Source organism: Quercus robur, chromosome 2 (assembly GCF_932294415.1).
Source record: "Quercus robur chromosome 2, dhQueRobu3.1, whole genome shotgun sequence".
In the NCBI taxonomy this organism is placed as follows: Eukaryota; Viridiplantae; Streptophyta; class Magnoliopsida; order Fagales; family Fagaceae; genus Quercus; species Quercus robur.
Genome location: NC_065535.1, coordinates 25,395,783 through 25,415,189, shown reverse-complemented (window position 1 = coordinate 25,415,189; position 19,407 = coordinate 25,395,783). Strand labels below are relative to the sequence as shown.

The 19,407-nt window shown below is 39.5% G+C and overlaps 1 protein-coding gene across 1 annotated transcript; it reads right to left on the bottom strand.

The window, feature by feature from the left end:
* Window positions 1-16,564: 16,564 nt before the first annotated feature.
* Window positions 16,565-17,254, bottom strand: LOC126696619 (uncharacterized). Its single transcript, XM_050393319.1, has one exon. It carries the CDS (start codon window positions 17,252-17,254, stop codon window positions 16,565-16,567), a length of 690 nt encoding a protein of 229 aa, XP_050249276.1.
* Between the last annotated feature and the right edge of the window lie 2,153 nt (window positions 17,255-19,407).

Here is a 19,407-nt window from a genome sequence, read left to right as displayed (position 1 = left end):
TCATGAATCTCATTGTGCTATTTCAGCTAACTTTTACTTTTATTTATAATACTTTCAGCAAAAAAATTTCAATTTCAACAAAATATGCTAATTCCAAACGGCCCATAAGTTTATATACATCAACCCAAGGATGATATACCAGCTGTAACTAACTAACACTAATCTAACATAAAAACAGATTAGCCCACTGACATAAGTGGCACGTGCTTCACGTGGGAATCACTTAAGTACACACTAATAAAACTACCTGTAGCTTATAAGCTACTTATTACATAGGAAGTAAAATGACTTATAGCTTTAGCAGCAACTTGTCTCTTAATTCTGCAGCTGCTTGTAATTCCTCTTTCTTCTCAAACACAGAATACTTGTTTCTTTTTTTCAGCCCACAAGTTCATGGATCGAATAATACAAATATCATTTCTTCAATACGAAACTTAGTGGCATGTTAAGAAGAGCAGGAATGTTTAATCCAATTATGGAATTCCTAGAATATTAATCCAGCTAAAGGTTATTCAATGGCATAAAAGTATCAAAGGGTTACATTGTGTGTAATTTGATTCTATTCCATATATATAAGGTCAAAAGTCATGAAGTAAAATGTCATGTATTATATATCAAGCGACCTCAGAAAGAAACATTTACAAATTTCTTTGTTTGGCTATAATTTTTGTAAAAAAATTAGAAATTTTATAATTAAATAGTAGTATTTATACAAAAGAGGCACTCCTCCTGTATATGTCCTGTGTGGTTAAAAATCGGCATGTCATCTCTTGTTCATTAAATACTGTAAATGTGATGAAGATCAGAAGATGTCATACTAAGTGCAATTGAGCTAAAACTCATTTCCTTAGCAAATCTCAAGAGCTTGTACCAGGCCACAAATCATGCTATGCTGCTTATTTAAAAACCAACCTCCCATTTGCGCTGCAATTGCAAGTTGCAGCAATTCTTCACCGTGATTCCAAAATAAGAATTCCAATACCCACATCCATCCCATTAGCACACAACACCACATCCCATAGCAGCAAAAATTCCCTGGACTTAATGGAAGAACGAGGCATCAAAGTAGAAGCTGTTAACGCAATTAAAACTTAGGCGAAAACACCATTTTGGTCCATACATTTGGTAGCGGTCAATTAGTCTCTATTATTTTCAACATGCAATCAATTTGGTCCCTATCGTTAACTCACTAACGTCAATGTTTACGTGGCATACGGCTTACACAAGTAGCAAAGTTTTTTTTTTTTTTTTTTTTTTTTTTTTTTTTTTTTTTGAGAAAGAATTTAAGTACTTTTATTAATATAAATGAGTTACATCCAAATGTAAAAACGAAACAATATGAGAAGGAACATCTTCCATCTATACTTGTAAATCTGGTATGCTTATAGCATGTTTCGCCAAACTATGAGCTACACTATTGTCGTTTCTCTTTACAAGAAAATACAACACTCTTTGAAAATGGTTCAAGTAAACTTTCACATCCCCCACCAGCAGACCCAATGGGCATAGGTTCAGCTCTTGTGACTAAGCTTGAAACAAACCAAGAGCATCACCTTCTAGTATGACACTTTGGAACTCCAACTCATGAGCAAACATCAAGGCTTTCCGAGCAGCTAATGCTTCTGTCTCCTCTAAAACATCTTCTCTGAACATGAAGCTAAAACAGCCCCATTGTTGTCCCTTATTACAACTCCAACACCTCCAACACCTGACTTATTAAATTCACTGAAGACCGCTCCATCGAAGTTCACTTTCACAAAACTAGCTTGCGGTGCTTGCCATCTGTTTCCTCCAGTTTCGTTGCTCCTCACCTGCATACCTGAAACTTCTGTGTTGGCTCTGAATTGTGCCAACATTTCTACTGACTGTGCAGCAACTTGGTGCAGCGAACTAGCTTGAAGATTGAGCCTCACCTTGTTCCTTTGATTCCAAACAGTCTAGGCCGTGAATGTTAGCAGCTTCAGTGATTTTCCTTCTTTTATCATCCATATGACAGTAACTCCTTTACACATGAGAATCAATTTCACCTTTGAACCCCCATTTTTCCTGATCAGCCCACATAACATCCAGCTCCGGACATGACCAAAAAGTATGCACCGAATCCTCTACTACCATTTTACACCTTTCATAGATTGGGTCCTCTAAAATTTTCTTTCGCATCAATGCTTGTTTGGTTGGAAGTACATTAAGGCAAGCTCTCCAAAGAAAATTTTTTTATCTTTGGTGGGGCTTGCATCTGCCATACTTCCTTCCAAACACGCTTATGACAGATTGGAGGGGTTTAAGCATTCAATTACAGCTCCTCTTCTTCTTTGAGGAACCTATATCCGGACTTACATGAGTAATTTCCTGAGGTAGAGCAAGGCCAATACAAGGTGCCTTCTATCACATGTCGACTAAGTGGAATTTTCTTGATCAACTTAGCATCCTCTTCCACAAATAATCCATCCACCATCTGTTCATTCCATCTTCTTGTGCTTAGGTCAATAAGTGAGTCAACCGTTATGATTTTCGAAACTCTCCAATGGGAAAATAGGCTGAAGCGTTGGGTGTTTTCTTGGCAGCCAACATTGCTGCCAAATGTTTATTTTTTCTCCACTCCCTACCCTCCATAATGTCCCCCTTTGAATGATGTCTCGACCTCTAAGTATACTCTCCACGCATAAGGCCCCATCCTTGAGTCAGCTGCCTCCAAAAGTGATGAATTAGGAAAGAAACGAGCTTTAACACTTTGTAGAAGAGTGAGGTTTTATTATTCAAGAGCCGCCATGCTTGCTTTTCTAGAAGGGAATCATTGAACATAGCAAGATCTCAAAAGCCCATACCTCCAATAGTCTTAGATTTTGTCATCTCTTCCCATTTAACCCAATGGATTTTCCTACGATCGCCCCTTTGGCCCCACCAAAATCTTTTGATTAGAGCCTCAATTTCATTGCACAAACTCACCTTCAATTTGAAACATTCCATAGTGTAAGTAGGGATGGCTTGTATGACTACCTTTAAGAGCACTTTCCTTCCGGCTTGTGAAAGTAATTTTGCTTCCCACCCTTGAAGTTTCCGTCAAACCTTCTCCTTAATGTAGTTAAAAATTTCTTTTTTTCCCTTCCCAACTAAGGAGGGCAGCCCAAAGTATTTTTCATAGTGCAAGATTTCTGGAACACCTAAGACTACCTTGATTCCATGCTTCACCTCCTCCAAAATAGAATTGCTAAAGAACAAGGAGGTTTTACTCCTATTCATTTTTTGACCCGAGGCTTCTTTATACTCTTTTAGTATCTCCAAGACATTATCACACTCCTCCATTATGGCCCTGCAAAAAATAAGACTATCATCTGCAAAAAGCAGATGCGTTAGTTTTGGGCCCCTCTTACAAAGGGAGTAGCCATGGATATCACCTTGTAGTTCCGCCTTTTTAATTAAACCATTCAGCCCCTCTGTACAAAGAAGGAATAGGAAGAGGGAAAGTGGGTCTCCCTGCCTGATCCCCCCTTGTAGGAAAAATCATCCCACATGGTTCTCCATTTACCAAGACCGAATATGATACTGTTTTCACACAACCCATTATGAGATCTATCCACCTCTCCCTAAAACCCATCTTCCTCATTATCCCCTCTAAATAATACCACTTCACCCGGTCATACGCCTTACTCATATCCAGTTTTAGTGCCATATAACCATAATTACCCCCTTATAGTTTTGTAAACTATGCAAAGTCTCAAAGGTCACCAGAATATTATCAAAAATTAATCTACCCTTGGTGAAGGCTGATTGGTGTTATGTGATGATGGATGGGAGTAATTTTTTGAGGCAATTTGCAAGAACTTTGGAGTAAATTTTGTAAAGGACATTACATAGGCTGATTGGACGAAATTGGTGTGCATATTCAGGAGAGTTTATTTTTGGAACAAGTGTGATAAAAGTACAGTTTAGGGGAGTAGGTATAGTACATGAGTTCAACCATGACAAGATGGATGAAGTGACATCATGATTTACCGTGCTCCAAAAATGTTGATAGAAGGACAGAAGCATGCCATCCAGACCAGGTGCCTTGAGGGGCGCCATTTGTTGGAGGGCAGTAGTTACTTCACTTGCTTCAAACTCTCTACATAAACTTTCATTCATCTTCTCATCAATCACTGTAGGCACACAATCTAAGATGCCTGTGGAGATCCTCCCATCTGTTGAGGCAAAAAGAGACTTGTAATAGTTCACCATAACTTCCCCAATATCCTCCTGACTAGTTCTCCACACACCCCCCTCATCCCTAATACCTTCCATTGAGTTTTTCCTGAATCTCCTTGTGGCACAACTATGAAAATATTTAGTATTTTTATCCCCCTTATTTTCCCATAGAATTCATGATCATTGAGCCCACATCGTAGCTTCCCTATCTTGCAACACCTCAATCTCCCTTTTAATTTGTCTCACCCTACAGTTGTTCCTACTAACCATAGCAAAGTTGATGATGACATGGCTGCTAAAATTATAATTAAAATGCCACTTCAACATCTAAATTAAAAACAACAAAAAATTAATTTCTCAATTCTTTTTATTTTTAAAGAAAGAAAATAATGCTTCGAAATCACTACAAAGAACACTCATATCATATTACCTTCTCTGCAAACTGGACCCAGCCAAAACCCAGAAATTCAACTCATACATTGAAGCTCTCTTCACCAGAAATTTCATTTGTAAACCCACATCAAAGAAATAAGAAAACCCACTGAAATAGTCATTCAAACAAAAAACCAACCATCCATATGCTCAAAGAATGCCAAGTGGACCCAAAAGCTCAACGTCTCCAACAACAAAGAAGGTCAGACAAAGAAGGAGAGGAAGAAGCAAACTCAAATACTAACAGTGACCCAAAAGGCCAAAACCCCACTTCGTAAACCCGAGCACAAATAAAAAATTTCTCACAACTAAAACAAAACCAACCCATTATATCAACCAAAATGGAGAAATTTATATTAAAAAGGAAAATGAAATACAAAATTAGTTTCAATCATGGATGAGAAAAATAAGAGGAAAAAATTAAAAAGAAATTAAAAAAAAAAAAGGAAAAAAGAAAAAAGAAAAGCAAAGGGAGATGAGGAGCGATGGCTGGTGGTGGCAGCGTTGTTGTGAGACCCTTTTTTGTTATGGTGGGTCTCCTAGAGAGACGAGCCATGGCTGAGCTCATGAACCCGAGAGAGGGAGAGATCCACCCTATTGTGTTTGGTTTTAAATTTGGGTTTGAAATCTGGGTTGTGTTTGGTTGCAAAGAAAGGGATTTTTTTTAAAAAAAAAATAACTATAAAAGCCAAACTATTTTGTTAGTTAGCAATGTTTCTAAACTATTTAGGAAACTAGCAACTCGAGTCTATTAGATTCGAGTTCCTGTAGCAAATTGAGTTTAAGAGACTCGACTTCCGTGTGCTGGCAGGGCTGAGGTGGATTAAAATCCACGTGGAAATCGACTCTTTAAGACTTAATTTTCGTCATCTTTTTCCTCCATTTTGTGTTTAAGACCTAGGATCTATCTCTTCTATATGTTTTTAGACCCCCTTAAAACACAACCAGATTAACCTAGATAATTAGCCAAGTGATTGTTTAGTCAAATTATCAAGTCTAGGTTAACACACATATATCATATTATTGTAAAGTGCGGAAAATAAAGAACACAACAATATGATAACCTAGAAAAACCAAACTGGTAAAAAACTGGAGAAGATTTAACCTAGCTATCCTCAAGGTAAAACTGAATCCACTATAAAAGAATTGAAGTTTACACAATAGCGACTTAGACCACTAACATCCTATTGCTAACTCGAGTAGAAAACTTACTACCACGACCACGTAACAGCTCCGAGTCCATAGACTACTTCTTTCTTGGATTCCTAGCAAGTACAAGCACCCCCGCTTATGTATCTTTAAGCTCTTAATGCAGCAACTGAATCGATCACCAAGTTCTTGACATAATCTTGAAACTTGGAAACCCTAAGTATGTGTAAAGGCAATCACATATTGATCTCACAAAAGATTCACACACACAACATATGGAGCATCTCCAAAACGTGGCTAGGGTTTTCCCTTTTATACTTAAGACAAAACATAAAACCCTACATGTCAAACGGGCTTGGACTGAGTTGGAAATTTCGGCAGAAAAACAATATGCACGACTTTCGATCGATTGAGTCTAATTCTCGATCGATCGAGCCAGACAGAATTGCACAATAAATTCTGCAGTAACTCGATTCCAACTTTACATAAAAAGCAAATACTTTGAGCAAGTTTAAACAAGACTAAAACGTTTTGATTATAGTTTGCCAACATTACAAATTGAAGTTCTAATACATTTAAACCTAAAGTCTTAGAACCCAACATCTTCCAATTCCCTTATTAGATCCCTTGAGTTTCCAAAAAATAAAAACCAAAACAGAAAACACACAAAACTTGGTTTGTTTCATTTTCTTTGGTTTTCCAAACAAAGAGTGAATAAAAAAAGGTACCTAAACTTGAGCATTGCAGTTGGAAGGGTTGGACGAGAGCTTCGGAAATAGAAATAGAATCTCCTCCATTATTGAAGCCCTTTGATCCATATCAATGCCACAACTAGAAGTGGGTAAAAGAGGGACTGAGGAAGACCCACAACTATGCGTAGCACTTGGACTCGACAACTGAAAAATCACGATTTCATGTGGGTTTGTGTTTTTAGTTCTGGGTTTGTGTTTTCTAGGATTTTTTGCTATGGGTTTGTGTTTTCTGGGATTTTTTGTTGTGGGTTGTGTTTTCAGTTTTGTTGTGGGTTTGTGTTTTCAGATTTCTAGGTTTAGGGAACTCGAGTCTCTAAGACTTGAGTTCCACGTGGATTTTTTTATCCACCTCAGCTATACACCTCATAGAAATCGAGTCTTTGAGGCTCAATTTGCTACAGTAAAATTGAGTCTCACAGACTCGAGTTGTTAGTTTTCTAAATAGTTTGGAAACATTGCTAACTAATAAAATAGTTTGGCTTTTATAGTTATTTAAAAAAAAAATCCGAAAGAAAGTGTAAGAAAGTCTGGAGAAATTTTTTTAAGTTCACACCCTTCAATTATTTTATTTTATTTTATTTTTTAGATTTTTTTTTTTAATTCTTGGCTTTTTTAAAATAATAATTAAATATATTTTTATTGTTTTACTAGCCATATATGCTGTCAGCTATGTAAGCTGGTTGCTACATAGGCAATTCCGTTAGTAAGTTAATGGTTGAGACTAAATTGACTGCATGTTAAAAATAACAGGAACTAATCAATTACTACTAAAATGTAGAGACCAAATTGACTGCGATTCCAAGATGAATCGATCAAAATAGTGTTTTCGCCTAAAACTTATTTAGCCATTTTTGCGAACACCTAATAAACATGCGCTCAAATCACATTGTTTAAAGGTTTTTAGGTAAATTCCACTAAACTACATTGAGATTTGGGCTAATACCAACTAGGTCCAAAACTTTTCAAAAACGACTGACTTGGTCCTTAAAAGACAATTTTGTCCCTAACTCCATTTAACACAGTTACTTTATTCTCACATTCTATTCTCTCTCCTCTTTCTCATCTCAAACCCCTCTCTTCACACTCTTCTCTCATATTTTCTCTTCTCTAGTGAATGTTTATTACATGCTAAGATCTTTGAGTTCTATTCGCTATGATTACATTAATATGAGCATGGATTTGAGCACAAATCACATTACACAGCAACACCATGTCATAGAACATAAACATACACACATAGTCATGCTAAAACCTGAAACCCTTAAAAATCATCCCAGATTACCAATCATACACACAAATTCAGATGCATACACCAACAAAATCACCATATTAATGCCATTTTGAGACAAACCCTAAATAAAAAAATAACCACAAATCTACAAATGACTATACCCAAAACCCCTTTCAAACCCAAATCACAAAATCCTTATATCACTATAAAAAGACCCAATCCCTAAATTGACCAAGACTCAAACCAACAAAGACCCAAACCAAAAAAGAAATAAATAAAAAAACATAAAATAGAACAGAGAAAGAGGATAGAGATTGTCAATGGTGGTGGCGGAGCTCATGGGTCTTTGCCAAACGTTCCCTTGACATTTGGCACATAAACCCAAACACAAACAAATACCCAAACATGTTTGGCACCAAATCAAAGCTGTTGGCAAGGAACAATAATAGTGGTGGTGATGCGAAGCTCAAAATTCCCTAGCCAAATGTCTCCACGGCACTGATTTGAAGAGAGAGTGGAAGATGGTAATGGAAAAACATGGATTTTGGCCATGAAAAAAGGAGTCTTCAGCCGTCGTGGGTGTGGGTGAGAGAGAGAGGGAGCCGCCATAAGTGTGAGAGAGAGAGAGAGAGAGAGAGAGAGAGAGAGAGAAAAGAAAAGAAAAAAGAGCCAAATTCTGAGAGAGAGAAAGAGAGAGGAGAAGGGTTTGGGTCTGAGATGAGGAGATGAGAAGGGTTTGGGCTAAAGTAACAGTGCTAATGGAGACAAGAACAAATTTGTCTTTTAAGGATCAAGTTGGTCATATTTTAGAAGTCTTGAACCTAATTGGTATTAGCTCAAACCTCAGTGTAGTTTAATGAAATTTACCCAATTTTTTTACAAAATATTTTTCACATAAATGTATAATGTACTCGTATATAGGATAAGATATCTGCTAGTTGTTCCAAAAGAGCGATTCAAGGTCATGTTGTGCAATTTGAGGCCAACCATCACCATTTCTAAAAATTTCATTCTTCTTGGAAGTCAACTAAAAAGTTATTTCTAAAGACTTGAAACCATAAAACTAGAAGCCAAAATATTGACTACCTCTTGAAACTGGACTTTTTGTGTCACTTATCCCTTGGATTGAGGCTTTAAAAAAATGCAAGATGACATGTCCTTTGCTATAAGATTGCAGAAAAAGAAAATATTAAAACAACTCAAATATAATAATACATATTGATGAAGCGTAAGTTCATCAGTCAGAGAAGGCAGATGGAACCAATCTTCAGCCCAGGTGATTGTATCCTCAAGATGGTCACCGGTGTGGTGCCTGCCACAACGTCTCCGATGCCAAAGTCAATATCAAGAAGTTCGTTCAGAAAGAATAATGCAATATGACAGAGCAAGAAATATATCTGAGTATGTCTATGTACCTTGTGTTGGTAATGTGAGAGCTTTATATATGTTGCCTTGGATTCTGACCATTGTGGTTAATAATGGGATGTTAATGCCTTTCTTGGTAATGCCTCCTGCTTAGTAATGGGGCTTTAATGTGCTTTCAACGGTCTGTGTAGCAATTGTTGTAATCGTCCGAGATGTTACTGGCAATATTGAATGGTCTTGATACCTTCGTTGGTGATGGGGGCACTTGTTTGGGTTCGTCCAAGAGGATGGTCTCGTCTGTAATACTGAGTTCGTCGGTAGTTGATTTCGTCAGTCCCATCAACTGCCCCCGGATTCTGTGGTCGTCGTGACATGTCATGACAACCATGGAAGGTGAAAAGGGTTTTTTTTTTTTTTTTTGGAACTGTAAGCAACTCTTTGGGATTTCGCGCCGTATAAAATGTGTAGTGGCGGCTCTCCGTAGGGAGTGGCCACGTGGTGCTTTTTGACTGGTGGAGTTAATGCTCCACTTTGTGGGACTATTGGGCTTCCCGCTGTTTTTTAGTCATTTTGAGTCTTGATTTTTAAAACTTCTCCCCTTCTTACTTCTTTCACTTTTCTCAAATAACTTCCAATCATTGTTCTAAGCGATTTTTTCGAACTCTCATTCTGTAACTCTTTTTCAAACTGATGTGCTGCGTATTGGTGCTTCTTTTACTCGCCATTGTTAAGGTACATTTTTTCTTTCTTTCATGTTTTTACCTTTCCTTTTCATCTTATTACGATATAGCCTTTGATTCTCTTCTTCTTTTTCCTTTTGTTTGTCTTTGATTTCTTAGGGATTTAGCTTGTGTTGTTTCCCTTTGCGCTTTTTTTGTATTTCCATGGTTAGCAGCTCTGAGATTAGGATAGTTTACCCGTCAATTTCCTTTCTTTTTGCGCGCCTAGGAGGGTCTTTGGGTGTTTTCCCACATTTAGAGGATTTCGTTTTTTAGGGTAATTGTTTAAGCGTTGTATTGGCCGACCTGTTGCCTTTGCTTTGCCTATCGCTTAACTGGTTCGAGGGTCTGGTGAGAGATAGAGAGGCGATGTCTGAGGTTAGGTCTAACGATCTCGAGACTGGGTTATCGTTTAATGGTGACCTAGTGGAGGGAGATAGGTATTGGAAATCAAGATTTTTCTTTGTGTCCGGGGATGATTTTGAAACTCAATCCAGTAGGGATTAGGGCGATATCTCGAGGTTGCTTCGTCGATGGGGAACCTCGGCCTTAGGTGCGTCAATATTTCTCCCTGTTGTTTTAGTTTTGTTGTATTTGCTATTTATCGTCACTAACTCCTTTATCTTTTGTTCTGCACAGTTAAGAGACGGCCTAAGTTTAAAAGCAGGCATAAGGAGCGTGTTGAAACCGCGATAGGATATACCCAGACGATCGAAAGTTGGGACGATTTGGTTGATCCACAGACCCTTGCCTTTTACAACCTTGGACCTGACCCGTCTCCTTTCGTTCTACGCAATATTGGTATTGAAGGAAAAAAGAGTAAGTATTGACCTCGTCAGTATCGACTCTTCTTATGTACACTTGGATTTTCTTTTAAATGTTTTTCTCTTGCAAAAATGACGACCAAGTTCAACAAGGATATGTACGCGAAGATGAGGTCCAAGAAGGATGAGACGCTGTTAAACATTGGAAAGAAGACAGTGCGTGTCACCGGGAAGGGTCCTTCCGTCGCCCCTATTGTCTCCGTCAAACCCATAGTTTCTATTATCGAGACGACGAAGACGGCTTCTCCTACCACCTCGGTTGAAGAGATCCCTACTCCAGGTTCCAAAAGGCCGTGCATATCTAGTAAGGAGAATGAGAAGGTTGATTCTCGATCGTCCACTATATGGGATGACGAGAGATTGGCGGTGGACAGGGCTTATAAGGTCGTGACTGCGGCAGACTTGAAGGCCCTCTCTGACGTGCCTCTCAACGAGGTTGCTTCTCGTCACGTCCACAGGCTCATTCAGGTAGGGCGTTCACGTACCCCTCTTTTTTTTCTTTTTTTTTTTGGGTATTGACGACTTCAAACTTCCTTCTAGGTGTTAGGAGAAAGTCTTCACATCACCTCTGAATATTTTACTCAAGAGGCTAAAGTGGCATCCTTAACATCTAGAATGGAGGCCTTGGAAAAAGAGAATTCTGAGCTGAAGAAGAATCTTATTGTTTCTATGGACGAGGCCACCACTTTAAAGGAGAAGGTCAAGACCCTGAATGACGACCTCAGAGTCGAGCGTAAGTTGACTCTGGAGAAGGACGAACAGCTTCTTAACGCCAAGGAAAAGCTTAAAACTATTGCTGCCAGATCTGTTGAGGCCTTCCAAACAACTGACGAGTACAACACAGTACTCTTTAGTTGGTACTTTAAAGGCTTTGAGCTTCTCAGGAGGTATCTAGTTAAGCATCCTACTGGAGTTGACATAGAGAGCTTGGACCTAGAGGAGATTGACAAAGAGATGGTGATTGATGAAGCTACTCAATCCTCAACTCCTAAAGGTGATGTCCTTGAGAATGCTACTGACGTTCCGGCTGGTGGCTCCCCTACTGGTGACAATTCCACTGTTGATGCCTGATCTTGTTACTTAAGAAAATTTCTTTTCATTTTTGTGGATGCCCGTCATGTTTTAGGCCCCTTTTTTTTTTTTTTTGTAAATCTAATTTCAAAACAATTGCTTGTTATCCTGTCTTGAGAACAATATTTGTGGCCTAGCGTTTATGGGTCTTTTTGGATATGACAACAATGGTAATTGCCCTTGATTTTTGGGCTTTAATTGAATTTGCTGCATACTTACTTGTTACTTGTATCTATGGTTGCACACTTGTTGGTTCATGATATGTTTGTGGGATTCGTCCATACTTTGTACTTAGCAAAAGTTTTCAGTTGTGCCTTTCTTCTTCATCAATAGTTTTGCTTCTTGTTACTTAGTTGTTTTCCTGTAACCCAAACCCCTTCAAAGGGTCTCGTCGAGGGTTCTGGTGAACTGGTTGGGAGCCTAGATCCAGCCTTGGCTTTGTTTTAATTTGTTATAAGGTTCTTTATCCCCTTCCCCTTGGATTTTTTTTTTTTTTGTTTTTTTTTTTTTGTTTGGGTTCGTCAGTAACTTATATCCGTCAAGATGGAATCTTGTTACTTGGCTATTTTATGACTTACACCCATTTAAGGGATCTTGTCGTGTTTGTTTGGCTTCGTCGGTAACTTACATCCATCAAGGCGGAATCTTGTTACTTGTCCATTTTATGACTTACACCCATTTAAGGGATTTTCTCGTGTTTGTTTGGTTTCGTCAGTATCTTATATCCGTCAATGTGGAATCTTGTTACTTGACCATTTTATGACTCACCCATTTAAGAGATCTTGTCGTGTTTATTTGGTTTCGTCAGTAACTTACATCCGTCAAAGGGGAATCTTGTTACTTGGCCATTTTGTTTTGTACGATTGACTAGACCTGCTTGCATAAAGACATTAGATGAATAATTCTTTTATTAATTTCAGGAATGAATATATTCATTTGTTACATCTATTAGTGGTACTTCTTCAAGTGCTCAATGTTCCATGGCTGAGGGAGTCTCTGTTCGTCTATGGTTTCCAGGTGATAACTGTCTTGCCTAGAGTAATGGACGACTCAGTAAGGTCCTTCCCATGTGGGGCCAAGCTTTCCTTCGGCAGGGTCTTTAGTTGCTGTGGTAACCTTGCGCAAGACGAGGTTGCCTATGTCAAGTCGTCTGAGTTTCACCCTCTTATTGTAGTATTCGGCCATCTTCTGCTGGTACTTCATCATTTTGCTGAAAGCTTTGTCTCTTACTTCTTCCAAACAGTCCAAGTTGAGTCGCAATGTGTCGTCATTGCTCTCTTCGTTGAATATCTCTTACCTGATGCTTGTTACTCCTACTTCGACTGGGATTACTGCTTCAGTGCCATAGGTAAGCCTGAAGGGGGTTTCTCCTGTTGGGGTTCTCGCTGTGGTTCTGTAAGCCTACATGACATTAGGCAATTCTTCTGGCCAGGCACCTTTCGCGTCGTCCAGCTTGGTTTTGATAATCTTGAGCAATGTCTGATTCATTACTTATGTCTGTCCATTTGCCTGGGGGTGCCCTAGGGATGAGAATTGGTTCTTGATGCCTAAATTTGAACAGAAGTCTCTAAAGCCTTCGCTGTCGAACTGCCTCCCATTATCTGATATAATCGTCAATGGAATCCCGAACCTGCAAATTATATTCTTCCACACAAAGCTCCAAATTCTTGCCTCGGTAATTGTTGCTAGAGCCTCTGCTTCGACCCACTTTGTGAAGTAGTTAATAGCAACTAGTAGGAATTTTACCTGACCTTTACCTTGGGGTAGTGGACCGACGATGTCGATTCCCCATCGTGCGAATGGCCACGAAAAGGCTATCGTCGTCAGTTTCTCTGTTGGAAGCCGCTGGACATTCCCGTATCGTAGGCACTTGTCGCACTTCTTGACGAGCTCCACTGCGTCCACCTACATAGTAGGCCAGAAATAACCTGTTCGTATTACCTTGTTTACTAGGGACCTGGGGCCGGCATGGTCACTGCAAATTCCTTCGTGGATTTCTTCCAGTATGTACTTGGTTTCTTCTTCGTCAACACATTTCAAGTAAGGCATGGAGAAGCCTCTCTTGTATAAGGTGTCATTAAGGATCGTAAATCTGGCCACCCTCTTCTTGATTTTTTTGGCCTCTTTTGTATTCTGAGGGAGGTGCCCGTCCTGGAGGAAAGAAACTAATGGTGTCATCCAGCTGTTTGTGCTCTGGATTGTGAAAGTTGGAACTTCTTCAATGCTAGGGTATTTCTGGACTTCTATTGCCAAGCCCATGCTTATCCCCCCCCCCCCTTCTTCTGACGATGCTAGCTTCGAGACTTCGTCTGTCACCATGTTCTGGCTTTTGGGGATCTGAACGAATTCCACCTTATCAAACTCCTGAGTAAGATGTTTCGTCAGCCTAAGGTATTTCTACATTCCCTCTTCTTTTGCTTCGTACTCTCCCTTGATTTGCTCGATCACCAACTTTAAATCACTTTGGACTAACAGGTTCTTAGCTCCAAGCGCCTTTCCGAGCCTCAACCCCGTCAGTATTGGTAGCAAGAAATTTCAGTTGAACTCCGTATTTGAGCATTTCTCCGTCTGGGGTGGTTATGACGACCCCTACTCCCCCATGTTTTTGGGCTAACGAACCATCAGTTTGTATCGTCCATCGTTCGGCTTCGTTGGTGAGACCGTCTTCGTCTGGAAAGGTGAACTCGGCGATGAAGTCTGCCAAAACTTGTGCCTTGATGGCTGTTCTGGGATGGTACTCAATGTCAAATTGGCTAAGTTCAATTGCCCACTGGACCATTCTTCCGGTTGCCTCAAGTTTGTTCATGGATTTTTTGATGGGTTGGTTCGTCATCACCAAGATAGGATTTGCCTGAAAATATTGCCTTAGTTTTTGTGAGGCTACTATTAACGCGAACGCAATCTTTTCAATCCGGGGATACTTGGATTCAGCCCTTGGAAAGCTTGGCTAACGTAGTAAACTGGGAGCTGTTTCTTGTCTTCTTCTCTAATCAAGGTTGCACTCACTGCTGTAGCTGATACTGCCAAGTACAAATATAGGTTTTCCCCCTACTTGGACGGACTTAAGAGGGGTGGATTACTCAGGTAACGTTTAAGTTCTTAGAACGCTGCTTCACATTCGTCGATCTGGGCGAAAGCCTGCTTCAAAGTCTTGAAAAAAGGTAGACACTTGTCTGTCGCTCTAGAGACGAACCTATTTAAGGCTGCAATCCTTCCTGTGAGTTTCTGGACTTCCTTGACTGTTCTAGGCGATGCCATATTGATTATGGCTTGAACTTTCTCCAGGTTTGCTTCTATTTCTCTTTGGGACACCATAAAGCCCAAGAACTTCCCTGAAACTACACCAAAAATGCACTTACTTGGATTCAACTTCATCTGGTATTGTTTGAAGGTGGCAAACATCTCTTTTAGGTCGTCCAGATGCGCAAGCTCTTCTTCACTCTTGACAAGCATATCATCCACGTATACTTCCATGTTCCTGCCAATTTGTTTGCTGAACATTTTGTTCACTAGTCTTTGATACGTAGCTCCGGCATTCTTCAGTCTAAAAGGCATTACCTTGTAACAATAGAGTCCTTAACTCGTGATGAAAGCAGTCTTCTCCTGATCTTCTTCAGCCATCCTTATCTGGTTATATCCTGAGAAAGCGTCCATGAACGACAGCAACTTGTATCCGGCCATATAATTTACAAGCTAATCTATTCTTGGTAGGGGGAAACTGTCCTTCGGGCATGCCTTGTTCAGGTCTGTGAAATCCACGCACATTCTCCATTTCCCATTTGTTTTCTTTACTAGGACGACGTTTGCGAGCCATTCAAGATAGTGTATTTCCCGGATGAAATCTGCCGCCAATAGTTTGGTAACTTCGTCTGTAACTGCTTGGTCTCGTTCTGGGGCGAAGACTCTTCGTCTTTGCTGGACGGGTTTTCTTTCCAGGTTCACATTCAACTTATGCTGAATGACTTTTGGAGCTATGCCTAGCATGTCCTCGTGGCTCCATGTGAAGACGTCTCGGTTTTCTTTAAGGAATTGGATGAGCCTTGTTCTCATCTCAGGGCTTAATGTCGTCCCTATCTTCGTGGTCTTGGTTGCCTCTCCTTCGACCAGTTCTACTGTTTCCAAGGCTTCCATTTTGTTCTCGTCATTCCCTTCGATCATTCATGTGTGATTCTCCTTTGCGTCCAAGACAGCTTGATAACACTCCCTGGTTAAGACTTGATCTCCTTTTACTTTGCCGACACCGTTATCCGTTGGGAATTTTACCTTCAAGTAATAGGTTGACGTGGCTGCTTTCCATTTGTTGAGTGTGGGCCTCCCAATGATCACATTGTAAGATGAGGGGCAATCTACTACCAGGAAGTCTAATTGACGGGACAACTGCACCGGGTAGGTCTCCACTGTTACTGTCAGCGTCACTATGCCCCTGGGATATACCCTATCTCCACTGAAACTGACGAAGGGGCAGTCAAATGAACGCAGTCTCCTTGGATCTAGCTTCAGCTGTTGGAAGGTAAGGAGGTAGATGATGTCTACAGAGCTATCGTTGTCCACAAGGATCCTTCACGTATTTCTGTAATTTGCCTTTCCGTATCAACTCTTCTATCTGTTCCTTTAGGTCCCTACAATCTTCCGTGTTGTGGCCATGATCCTTGTGGAATCGGTAGTACTTGTTCTTATCACGGACGTTAGGAGATTAGTGTAATGGTCTCGGCCATTTGAGATAGTGTTCGTCCTTAATCTGCATTAAAATTTTGTCAACAGGCATAACTAGAGAGGTAAATTTTATCGTCCGAGGACCTTTGTCTTCTTTTCTTCTGTTCCCGTCATTATTCCGACGATCTAGGCGTTCCCTCTTTTGACCCCGTCATCCCTTCTACCTTTGTCTCCTGGCTTCTCTACGTCCTTTATGGCTGTTAAAGCGTCTTCAGCATTCATGTACTTCTGTGCTTTTAGGAGCATTTCTGCCATCGTCTTTGGAGGGTTCTTCACGAGTGAAGCCATGAGATCTCTGGATCTCAGTCCTGCTTTAAAGGTCGTCAGCTGTACTTTGTCATCAGTTTCGTCTACCTCGAGGGTCTCCCGAGTAAAACGTTTCATGTATGACCTCAAGGTTTCCTTTTCCCCCTGCTTAATGGTGAGTAAGTGGTCCGCTGGCTTCTTAGGATGCTGCCCCCCAATGAAGTGACACAAGAAAGCGCTGCTTAACTGCTCGAAGTTGTCGATGAATGATGTGGGCAACTTCGTGAACCATTCCCTTGCAGCCCTTTTGAGAGTGGTGGGAAAGGAATGACACAGTATCTCGTCAGGTGGCTGTTGAAGGCTTAGTATCGTTTTGAATGTATTAAGGTGATCCTGAGGGTCTTTGAGCCCGTCGAACGGCTTAAGTTGAGGTAAACGAAACTTTGATGACAAGGGGCATTCAAGGACTGCTGTAGTGAAAGGCGAATCTGTGGCCCTTACAATTTTGTCTACGCTTCGGTCTGTCTTCCCCTTAATGGCATTCCTCAATTCGTCCATCTCCTTTCTCATCTCTCGAAGGAGATCTGAATTCTGCTCGTCCGGAGTAGTAGGTCTTTGATGAATACTCCTCCTATGGCTATCCCCTTCCCCCTCCGTGTTATCCTTGGACCGATTCTCTTCCTGTTGAGCTTGTTAAACCTGTTGAAGCCGTAGCTTCATTTCCTGATTTTGTTTGGTGAGTTCTTCAGTGGTGGTTGCAAGAGCTTGAACTTGCTGGGCCAAGGCTGCGGAATCTGGACTGGATTCCATTTGAATATAGAAGTTGATGGAAACTACGTTTTCAAATATGAATCTAAAAATGTCGTCCCTATAGACGGTGCCAAACTGATGAAGCGTAAGTTCGTCAGTCAGAGAAGGCAGATGGAACCAATCTTTAGCCCGGGTGATTGTATCCTCAAGATGGTCACCGGTGTGGTGCCTACCACAACGTCTCCGATACCAAAGTCAATATCAAGAAGTTCGTTCAAAAAGAATAATGCAATATGACAAAGCAAGAAATATATCTGAGTATGTCTATGTACCTTGTGTTGGTAATGTGAGAGCTTTATATATGTTGCCTTGGATTCTAACCGTTGTGGTTAATAATGGGATGTTAATGTCTTTCTTGGTAACGCCTCCTGCTTAGTAATGGGGCTTTAATGTGCTTTCAACGGTCTGTGTAGTTGTTGTTGTAACCATCCGAGGTGTTACTGGCAGTATTGAATGGTCTTGATACCTTCGTCGGTGATGGGGGCACTTGTTTGGGTTCTTCCAAGAGGATGGTCTCGTCTGTAATACTGGGTTCGTCGGTAGTTAATTTCGTTAGTCCCATCAGAATATAGAAATTAAAATATTTAAATGTTAAAACATAAAAATATAAATTGAATAATACAACACTAATAGACACCATAGATTCAATGTTTGAAGATTAAAAGCCCATATATATACACTTCATAAAAAATCTATAAAAAATATTTTTTAATTGTTTAAATATAAACAAGTCAGGTACAAAGAAAATTTACCTCTTTCCCAACCCCATTTGCCATGCGAGACACGTAAAACCCACCTCAATTAAGGTAGGTGAGATGAGTATAGTTGAGATGGGTTTAAATTTGATATCAATTTATTGGTCAATAAAACGAATATTGGTAAAACATTCTCATCTGGGGAGCCAAAATGTAAAATGATTCTCACTATTAAAAGAAAAATGTACAAACACCCCTATATTTGGGGAGCTAAAATGGAGCCATGATGCAAAAATAAATCTCTATTTCTTTTCTCTCTCTTTTTCTTTTCTAATTTTTTAATCATGAGTTGGGTATTGTGTTTTTGTTTTGGGTGAGTTAAGCATGGGGCATTATAAAGTAGAATTTTTTAAAGATTATTTTAATATATTGTATCATAAAATAGAGTATGAAATGTGGGGTGTATTGTTAAATTGGGAACTTAAAATAAATAAATTAGCTTTTGGTACATTTTTTGCAAAATGCTCTCCTTTGGATTCTTTATTCTTGATGATTCCAAAGGGGATTGAAGAATTTATACGCAAGTTTCAAGTTTGAAGGTTCTTATACTTCAACACTTTAAAACTCGAGGTCAAGTTCCTTCTAATCAGAGGAGAATGATGAAGTCATGGAAGATTGATATGCTATTACTTTGCAAAATCACCTATTCAAGAATTGTTTTATTGGGTCCTCCTTAGAAGTCCAATTGAAGTGAAGGTCATTTCATTTTAATGGTCTAAGTTTGACTCTTTTAGGGTTAAAACAATTTTTAATTTGGGTTTCATTTTATTAGGTATGGTTAATTTTATATTCTGAAAGAAATTTTTTACTTTTTGCAATTCCTGCAAATCAAGGGTATTTTGATAATTTGCTTGAGTTTAAAATTTTTTAGGAGATCCTAATAAGTATCTTAGGTTTATTTTTAGCAAAAAATGCAATTATCACTATTAACTTTGCCCAAAAAAATCATTTCAATCCTTTAAGTTTGAAGTTTGTCACTTTAGCCCAATAACTTTACCTCAAAATCATTTAAGTCCTTTTAAGTTTAAAAATTATCATTTTAGTCCAATAACTTTCCCCAAAAATCATTCTAGTCCTATAAGTTAGTAGTTTTGAGTGGTTTTACAACATTATCCGACTAAGTGAGTCCTTAAAGGACTAAAAAAATTTGTGAGCAAA